This window comes from Biomphalaria glabrata, chromosome 9 (genome assembly GCF_947242115.1).
Source record: "Biomphalaria glabrata chromosome 9, xgBioGlab47.1, whole genome shotgun sequence".
NCBI lineage: Eukaryota > Metazoa > Mollusca > Gastropoda > Planorbidae > Biomphalaria > Biomphalaria glabrata.
The window spans coordinates 5,592,350-5,602,594 of record NC_074719.1 but is presented as its reverse complement, the minus strand read 5'-3'; the positions used below and the strand labels follow the sequence as shown (position 1 = coordinate 5,602,594).

At 31.3% G+C, this 10,245-nt stretch overlaps 2 protein-coding genes across 2 annotated transcripts; one reads left to right on the top strand and one right to left on the bottom strand.

Annotated features, from left to right (window-relative positions):
- Positions 1-219: 219 nt before the first annotated feature.
- On the bottom strand, positions 220-3,672 carry LOC106071363 (probable palmitoyltransferase ZDHHC24). Its single transcript, XM_013231454.2, has one exon. It carries the CDS (start codon positions 3,498-3,500, stop codon positions 2,628-2,630), a length of 873 nt encoding a protein of 290 aa, XP_013086908.1. The 5' UTR covers positions 3,501-3,672; the 3' UTR covers positions 220-2,627.
- A 326-nt stretch (positions 3,673-3,998) lies between these two features.
- On the top strand, positions 3,999-10,171 carry LOC106071361 (NF-kappa-B inhibitor-like protein 1). Its single transcript, XM_056040331.1, has 5 exons — positions 3,999-4,482; positions 5,711-5,823; positions 6,679-6,818; positions 7,847-7,964; positions 9,012-10,171. The coding sequence occupies exons 1-5, from the start codon at positions 4,319-4,321 to the stop codon at positions 9,593-9,595; spliced, it is 1,119 nt and encodes a 372-aa protein (XP_055896306.1). The 5' UTR covers positions 3,999-4,318; the 3' UTR covers positions 9,596-10,171.
- Positions 10,172-10,245: the final 74 nt, after the last annotated feature.

The following is a 10,245-nucleotide window of genomic DNA, read 5'->3' as shown; positions in this document are numbered from 1 at the left end:
ATAAAATAATAGTAAGATAACATCTACTTGCTCCCTATTATTTAAACATTTTGAAAAATCACCAATTAGTCCTATTAGTTGTGTTTCACTTTGGGCCACAGAAACAGATGACCTTAACATCATCTGCACTATAGATAGCAAGGTCTGAAAAGGGAGCTTTCCTTTTTTTTTTTTTACTTTGTTAGCTGATAAGCATTTAAAAAACAAAAACTCAAATACAACAGTAAAAATTTGTATTTCAAATTAATATATAACAAACCGTACCTAAAAAAAAATGTTTAGAACTTATTAAACAAATAATATATACCAGTATTTATAAAATTTGTAAAAAAAAAAAAACATTTTTGGAAAACATAAAATTAATATATGCAAGGACAACAGTAGTTCAACAATGCTTGGTATTGTATTCAATTACTATGGACTTAACACATTTTGTTGAGCAATATCAGCAAGATTAAATATATAATCAACTGCTCTTCATATCACATTTTGTCAACAGAAATAATAACCATGAAGAGTTATGACCATTATGCTAATATGTACCAAACAATCACCTTTCTCAAAATGATCAACTAAACCAATAATCCATATTACCTACATTACTTTCTGTCATTTGAAAGATACTGTTTGAAAATAACAACATTTTACATATATATATTTATACAGTTTACCAATTTTTACTTTCTTCCATGAAATATTCTTGTGTAAATTTCATATACAATACTAAATTATTATTTTTTTTACAGTTTTTTTCCTGATTTAAAAAAAAAAATATTAACTACAAATTAAAAGTACTTTTTTTTTCTTTCGTTTACAAAATATGCATATCTGAAAAGAGGCTTTGAAGTCTGTGTCTTATGGCTGAACTCAAAACAAGTAAGTTGAATAACTTTCTAAAATTTCCAAACTATATTTTGATTTTAAAAGGATATATATATGTGTTCTGTTGTCACAGATAAATATATAACATACTGTAGACATTAATCAATAATAACAATAATAATAACAGAGACTTTGTGTTTATACAAGTAGACATAGAAGACTCTCTTTTCTTATTGCCTCACTTCCAGTTAATTACTTTCTCACAAAACATTCACAACAAACAATGACATAATATAAACATATTAGCACAATATGCCTAATTGTAATGGTTCATCATCCTAGCCATAGGCAGTGTTAAGCTTGGACCAACAATTATGATTGTCTTATGTGGCCACTACAATGCAAGGAGGTCCCTGCTACAGTTAGAATTATTCACATGTAAAGAAGAAAAAAACAACTTATTATCCTTTGTAGTTTCCAAAGGTATGAGATATTTGCTTCACTTTTTTTTTTTTTTTTTCAGACATTATTTAAAAGTAAAAAATCATTACAATATGCCTCAATTCATTCAATGTGGTAATTTTTTTTTATTAATAAGAGATTTAATTCATTAGTTGCCACATAGGACATACCATTTGATCCTCTGCTGTTTCTTGTTCTAATAACACTTAGGAAGAAATCTTAGATAAATTAGTCCAAGCAAAAATAATAAGCCAATTTCTTTTATCTTTGTTTCTTTCCAAGTATTTTCATACATTTATGTTTTTGTATTTGGAGTTAATTTTTTAATGTTATTCTTTTTAATTATTATTTGTTTATATTGTTGTTACTTTATTTTTTAAATGTCTAATTTAAAACATTTTTATTTATTTTATTTTCTTCTAAAAATCATTTCTTTTCTCTAAAAAAAATATTAGTAACATCATCAATCAAATGTGTTCCTTAATATTTATTTATTTATGATAAAATCATCAATAAGTAACTTTTATTATTCAAATTCTTTAATTTCTTAAAAATGCCCTGTAGGAATATTAATACAATAACTATATCAAATTACTATTATTATTTTTTTTAAATCTAAAAAAAAATTTGTGATAATTAAAAAAAAATATTGAAAAACATCTTTTTATGTTAAAACAACAAACAAACAAACAATTAAGGCCTATATAATTTAATAAATTTTCTTTAAGCTTTAACCAATAGAATCGCTATAAAACAATTGACATTTGAAGTAAAATTGTTTTCAATATCTAAAAGAATCCATGTAAGCAATAACTCTTAAATAGAAATATCTATTAAAATAATAATAAAATTAAATGGTTAATTTAACTTCTCTTAACAGCTATAATTATAAGACTACTGGATTTCATTCTTTGCCAGTAAATACTAGTGATTTGTCTTATGTATGGCCTACTCATGAGTATTAATGTTAATTAAGGGTTATACTGCACTGACATTTATGTGAATATACCGATTTCATAATTTAATGATGGCTTCCTGGTCATGTGGTTATTTAATACATGTATATTAATACATGTATACAGTTACAATAATTAGATTTATAAATAAAATTTAATGTAACTTTAAAAAAACAATTACAAAACATAAAAACTTTGTAAAAATCAAACTGAAGGAATATTATGCCAAAACAATAAAGTTATTGTACTACTAACTTTAAAAAAAATAATTATTTATTTACTTAAAGGTATTTATATTTAAAAATCACAAAAAAATTCAACAAAAGAATATTATCAATTATCAATACAGAAGCAATTTACAATACATTAAAGTTAGTATTAGTTAGTTTACATAGATTTGAGTGATTCGTACTGATCTCTTGTAACAAAGTCCAGTCCATCACATGGTATAGGTGACTTAATCATAGGACACAACCAAGCCACTTTCCAGTTAGTACCAAGCAAAAGTGCCAAGTTTTCTTTCCACCCCAAATCATAGGTCCTAACCTTATAAACTCTTTCATGAACTATTTGACCGTTGATAGCATTGATCAGATGATAAACTACTAAACCTCCACAGAGGCAAAGTCCCACAACGCAAAGTGATGTCATCAATGTCTGGAATGTAGTCATAGAGTCAGACTGAAAAAATATCCACGAAACCATCGGAAGTAGTATCACGATGATAGACTTCAGAGACATACTACCCAACAGATGGTACATAAAGTCCCAATTGAGAAAACAAGAGTATGCTGCCGCGAGGAACATATGAAAAACTAAGCCAATATAGTAACGATGATTGTACAATCCAATACAATTCCCTGTAAATGTACAGTGGTGATCACGCTTGAGAATGCAGCTTTTACAAATAAAGCAGTGAAATGATCTTGGTGGGGCATTGCACTCGCAGACTGAGCAAAAATGCCACCCTGGTTTCAAAACTGAAGGCAGTATTTTACCGCTTGAGCTGATGTTTGTAGGGGTGGTCATTACTTTGTATAAATTGTGCATCACATTGCAGTAGAGGTAAATTCCAATGAAGACATGGAAATAGTAGAATGTAAAGTTTTTACCATCGCCATGATGTGCAGGGGTGGAGTAGATGGAGGGTAAAACAACTAACAGTTCAAAGAAACCGATGCTGTGGATAGCTCCCAACAAAAAACAGAATGCAAAAATATCACTTTTGGTCTTGGGCAAACATTTTAAGAGAAGCAACATTTTAAACGTTGATATAGATCTAGACGAGCTATTTGGTGACCTTTTTTACTCAGTATATACCAATTATAGATCTAGGATTGAAATGTTACTAGATCTAGACAGTTCACTTTTGTATTAAATAATATGATATAAATCTAGATATATACGCCTATACCGGTATCTATGTATAATGCGAAATATACCGGAAGTGAAATATAAGATTTTATTATTTTTTTTAGAGTTAACTCTCTTTTAAACTTTTTATAAAATAGATCTAATGAATAAATCGCAAAATACGCTAGAGCTCTCTCTACTCACTCTAGATCTAATGAAATCTAATGACACTGACACTACTAATATTTAATCTAGATCTATACCATAATTCCCGTAATCTTTCAATTTTGAGTCAAAGTGCAGACTCTCTAGTCAGACTAGTCTCTACTTCTTGAGTGTCTTGAGACTCTTCGTCTTCACTCTACTTTCTGTCTCTACTCTACTATTTACTACTAATCCTAACTAAACTACTCTAACTCTCTACTACTCTAGATTCTAGTCTAGTACTGTCTGAGTGTCTCTAGAGGTTAAGAGGTCTATATTCATCATTGACTATATTATACTAATTACTAATATTATAGATCTAGTCTATAGAATAGTATCTATTACTATCATCGCTAGGCTAGGGCACTCTAGTACTCTACTTGACTCTAGACTAGGGCTAGGAGGGGCTCTTATAAAAATAAAAAGATCTAGACTCTACTCCATCATCTAGATCTAGATTAGATTTCATTTTAATCTTAAAATTAAGTTAAAAAAGAAAAGCCCTCATTTTAAGATCCATCATGGGTGTTCGAACAAAATTGAAGTCATTCATTAAAGATGACAGGCCTGTTACATTGCAAAATTATGTATCATCTCATGACGTGAAGTTGACTAAAGTCAAGTTCAGTCGACAAAGGAATATAGTGCATTATTGTTCAGAGAAAGGATCACCAGAAATGTTAAGGTCGGCTGTCTCTATTTAGATCTACTCTTAATTCTAAAAATCTAGATTTAATACATGGCTAGTAGGTTCTTATACTTATAAAGTATAGGATTGTAAATTAAATACAATTACTATTTGACAGCTGTGATTTTACTTACCCAGACATATGACATACACTACAGTGTCTTCTTATAAATTATAAATTACAGATGTTGCTTCAATTTAATATTATAGTTATAAAATGTCCTTTGCATTTGATGTGTCAATCTAGTCATGCGTGTTAATCATTGACTTAGACATAACGACTTAAACTCTGCTTTAGAAGTCGTTGGCTTACCTGACTGATTCAGGCAACCCTTTCTATTCTCTAGTTGCAGTAGGGAAGAAGGAGCTTTTGTACAAATTTTTCCTAGCATAATATGGAATAAAAATTATGTGCCTCTATAATTGTGTCTGAGTATTAAATGTAAATAAATGAAATGGCACTATTAATATTAAACCAATTTATCACTATATGAAGACCCACGATAGTTACAGAAATAAAATTAAGAAAAGACTATGTTGGGCCTTGAAAGAATGTCAGAGAACAGAGGAGCGAAAATTGTAAACAATACAGGCAAAAACCAAAGGCAGACCCGAATGCAATGGATTGGTGGTGTGGAGGCAGATCTACAACAGCTTGGGCTTCAGGCTTGGAGTCGAAAGGCCCAGGAGAGATCTGAATGGAGGACTTTAGCGCCACTGGGATGGATGTACATGTGGCCTGAATTACTACTAGACACTCTAGACTCTCTAGAGGACATTTTAGGGATAGAGAATACACTTGCTGGCATCCATCAGTGGTGGCACCAAAGTGGATTTTTTTTTATCAAAGCAAAAAAAAAATAAACAAATATAAAGAATTAATAATACCGTAACTGTATGAAATTTCAACTAAACGTTCAGACTGTCACTTACAAAATGTTAAGTGGTACATACGTTCTTCTATGTGCCAGTGGAATGCTCACTAGCTAAGACTGATGACTGCCTGGTTGTGCAGTATGTGCATTAGTTTGGTTTCTGCCATCCCCCATCTTCCAGCGGGAGGTTCGGACTAGGAAGAAGATTATCTTCAACTCTGAAGGAACATCCAAAACATGAAAAAGTTTTACAAATATTTTTGCTATTAATTTTATATCAAACATATTTGAAGTCATTAAATATCTTAATAAGCCTTGATTGAGTTCCAAGTTGTTTTCTCTGTCAACAGAGTCATTCTGAAACTTTGCCATAAAGTAAACATCCAAGACAAAGATGGTAATCTTCCTCTACATCTGGCTTTGTACAGAGGTTTACAAGAAGATGTTTTGGTAGCAAGAGAAAGTATGTGTACTCATAATATTATTTGTGTTGAGCTTTGCACACTATCTTATCTTATAAATTACAAGCGTTTCTTTATAAGAGAAGATAATTAAATGCCTTACATGTATACTTGTGTTAATCTAGTCATGCATGTTAATTAAGAGACTTAAACTCTTCCAAGTCATTGGTTTTCCTGACAACCTGTTCCATTATCTGATGGTATTAGGAAAGAGAGAGAACTGGTACAAATTGGCCACAGTGTACAATGGAATTTATTAAATGTACCTTCATCTTTGTATCTTTCTGAGAATTTTTTCAGGTTGTTTTTGTATTGTAAGTTATCAGTAGTTTGCAAAGCAAACAGTAAAATATGGGTTCTAAGACTAATTAGTGGTAGTTTGATAGCAGTTAATAAAATCTGAGTAGCGGATGTTTTGGATATTCCTTCAGAGTTGAAGATAATCTTCTTCCTAGTCCTATGCATGTCCCTAGCTAGGTCAATCTAATCATACATGTTAATCATTGACTTAAACTCTGCCCTCATCCTCAATGTCTTCACTATTTGGAGTCTCATTCACAGTCTTGTTAACGTGGGCCAAAGAAAAGATGACCTTTACATCATCTGCCCTATAAATCGCAAGGTCCCTTGCTCAAATAGCACTATGGAAAAAGTAGCATTTTTACTAATTTGTCCTAGCATATGGTACAAGAATAGAGACTATCTCTTCCCTAAATCTAAAGCATTATTTTAATAGAAATTGAATGCTTTTTTTTTAAATATTTATTTTGAGCTAAAACTTCATATAAATAGTTCAAAGCATCACGTTGTGCTCTCATCCATTGATGACCTCTTTGCTTTCTGATTTTATTTTTCAGCATTATTGGACATTGTGACACCACTTTTACAAGCCTACAGCTTGGGACAGGATGTGGAAAATAAATATGGTGAAACTGGCTATGATTTGTTACAGAAACTAAAGAAAAAGATTAAATCTGCCGATGCCCAAACTAAAAAGGTAATTCACTAAATGTAGATAACGCTTTGAAACTGTTTTTATTTGTTATACATTCAAAACATTCTTGGTTGCAAAACAATAGTTGTGTGATAAATGAATAAATATTACACCGTTTTAAGCTTTGTTTTAATTATAAAAGAAATCCCTTCAGTTCTAAATAACAAATGGCAATTCTTTTTTTTTATTTTTTTCAGATTTTATTTTATAAAAATTTAAATCAAATAACGATTTGTGGCTTTATCTTTATTAAATGTCAAAGACAAAAGCAGTTTTAAATTCTTATATCACTATAATTTCATACAGTTTAAACTAGCTTATCTTATATAATACAGACATTACTTCAAAAAAGAGGATGATTATGTCCTACGTGTCATGCATTTAGTCATTCATATTAACCAATGACTTAAATTCTGCCAAGTCACTGGTTTTCCTGGCTGGCTCAGACAACCCATTCCATGCTCTAATAGCACTAGGGAAGAAGGAACATTTGTACAAATTTGTCCAAGCATATGGAACAAGGAATGAGCCTTTTTCTTTGTGTCATTCTGAGTATTTTATTAGTTTTTGTTTTGTATTTGAAGATTATGGTTCAGTGTATTATGATGTCTACAAAGACTTTTGTAAATATTATTGAACATGAATCCCATGACCAGGATATCAGTTGACCCTTTGAGAGAAAAAGATGTGCCTGACAGAGTTTTTGTTTTATCTTGGTTTGGTCTGTTTAACTTTTACTCCTTTCTATTTTTTTGTTTTCATCAAACATAAAGCCGTGTTGAATACAGTTGCTAGGCTGGTTATGTTAGTTGTATATGTGTTCTGTTTATTAGATTAAATAGTCGTATTGGACCACATTGGGATGTGATTGTTTTGATCCTAATAACTAGCTCCTCTGATTAACTGGATTTGATTGTTCAATAGGATTAGTTCTGAATGATCATCTTAAACTGTGGTCTGATGAAACAGATTTGACTGTATCTTGTTTATAAAACGAAACCTAATTAATGTTCGTTCAATTTTTCTAACAGACTGTGAATGAGACTCCCGATAGTGAAGACGGCGAGGATGAGAAGTGGAGAAAGAAGCTCGCAGAGGAAGCAGAATTTGAATATGAAGAACAGTTACCTCGTTATGACTGTGGAGAGGGTGAGTTATTAGTAGTAGTATTGCTTTTGTAAAGCGCATTGTACATGTTCCAGTAGCATGCTAAGTGCCATCTGTTCATTCTATAAAACAAACTTTTTCTGCTTTCGAAAGGCATTCAGTAAACACAAAGGTGGAGTAAAAATCTCTCAAAATAGAATTTGTTCTCAACTTGTCAGCTAGCCGCCAAGCCCTTTCACCACTCGGCAAACACCCCACATTCATTTTGCAAACAAATCCGAATCAGATTGCATTCAGCATTGAATAAGAAAATGTAATAGTTTAATAAAATGAGTTGAGAAAAAGGATAGTAAAAAACAAATTTAATTGTAATGGTATGCACATTAAAATGTCACCACAGTAGCCCTCATTCTCTTTTCCTCTTATCGTAGGAATTGTTTGGTTTCCATTTTTCTAACTTGTTAATGAACAATCTAGGAAAGATTTAAAAAAAAACTTTACTTTTTTTTTCATATTTTGTTTTATAAAAATGTAAATCACTGTCATCAAAATGTATTTCTATGGCTAAACTATTTTCAGTATTGAAATTAAGATAAAATAAAATAATTCAATCTTTTGCCAGCCTCCATATATTATTAAAGATTTGTTCAAAGTGAAAAATGATTTCTGTACTATACTTATTCAGTACTATATTTCATTAGGACAGTATTACAATGCAGCAAAAGCATTAGGGGAAAAATCCTTTACTTATTTAGACTTAAACACCCCTTGCCTTTTGGTGCATTATGTGGTAAGCTGTCTCCATTAAGATCTGCCACTGGCAATGTCTGAAGCTATTTTCCACCTCGTGTCAACTGCTATGAGCTCCTCCGTAAAGTGTGGCGCCAAGTTTTATCAGGACGTCCCTGTTTGCACTTTGCTCGTGTTGCCCCAGACAATCCTATGACTTTTATATATTTATAATTGCTAAAAAAAAAAGGGACAGTTTTCATATGTTTAAAAATGAATTTACCAACTAATGTGACATCGAGTCAAAGGCTCACATTTGTATTGCTGCTAGGTAATTTTTTTTATTTTTTTATTTCCCAGAATATGAAGATACATCAACAAAAGAAACATTTGATCAATTTACTGAAAGAATCAGAAATGAACATGCAGCTAAAGCAACGAGGGACCGGCAGCATATATTTTGGAGAGACAGAAAGAGAAAGCTGGAGAGTGATGACTCAAGTGAAAAAACAAAGAAGCCTCACAAAGAGAGCGAGGACGAGAAATTAAAGGCTGCCAGGGAACAAATGAAGAAGAATTTCAAACCCGGTGTTGAGGTCAAGCTGAACAGATATAAATCACAGAAGGAGAATTATGAAAGAAAGTTCAGCTACCTTCTTGGCCATTTGGCGGGAAAAACATTGACTTTTGGCTGTATACCTTGGCCGTGTTTAGACCTGACTCTTCTTGGTGACATTCTCTTCAGTGACTTTGAAGACAAACAAGGCCCTGACTATCGTAAATATCTTCGCTCTCAGCAAGTACGTTGGCATCCAGATAAATTTACCCAGAAATTCAAGGACTATATGCATCCTGATCATGTGACTAAGATCATGGGCAAGGTGAAGGCCATTTCACAGTTTCTGAACAAACTAAGCTCAGATTTACATGACAAGGAGACATAATGCCATTTTACAGTTTCTAGGATGATTTACAGAGATATAAGGCTATTCTAAACCTCTAAACTAACCCAAACTTCAGATTTACATGACATAGAGACATAAAGCCATCCTACGTTATGCCAGGAATGTTTCCCTAACAATATTTATTTGTCAACTTTGAAAATAATAAATTATTTTAAAAAAAAGCTTGTTAATGAAAATCATTTATATTATCTCTTGTGATTTTATGGCTGTGTTGAACTTTAAAGTTACAACAATTAATTTTTTGTAGATAAATTTAACATGAAGGTTAATGTATGCTCTAAATGTCTTTTCTTCTTTATATCTACAATCAGGATCCTACCATGTACACTGTATATTTAGTTTTGTAAAACCCTCAAGATTATTGTATACCACAAATAAAGTGGTGGTCTATATTTTTTTATTCTCACATGCTGGGTGTAGTACCTATGGTTAGTGCCACCAAAGACAGTACTGTAGCTCTCACTATGTCATCAAAATTTATTTCTATGGCTAAACTATTTTCAGTATTGAAATTAAAATAAAATAATTCAATCTTTTGCCAGCCTCTGTATATTATTAAAAATTTGTTCAAAGGGAAAAATGATTCCTGTACTATACATAGTCAGTACTATATGTCATTAGGACAGTAT

What these genes read in the sequence shown, in the direction of transcription:
- LOC106071363 (XM_013231454.2), bottom strand. Translation starts at nt 3,500, where the DNA reads ATGTTGCTTCTCTTAAAATGTTTGCCCAAGACCAAAAGTGATATTTTT.
- LOC106071361 (XM_056040331.1), top strand. Translation starts at nt 4,319, where the DNA reads ATGGGTGTTCGAACAAAATTGAAGTCATTCATTAAAGATGACAGGCCT. An exon ending in GGATCACCAGAAATGTTAAG is followed by an intron (nt 4,483 to 5,710) that starts GTCGGCTGTCTC and finishes CTCTGTCAACAG; the next exon opens with AGTCATTCTGAAACTTTGCC. An exon ending in CCGATGCCCAAACTAAAAAG is followed by an intron (nt 6,819 to 7,846) that starts GTAATTCACTAA and finishes TTTTTCTAACAG; the next exon opens with ACTGTGAATGAGACTCCCGA.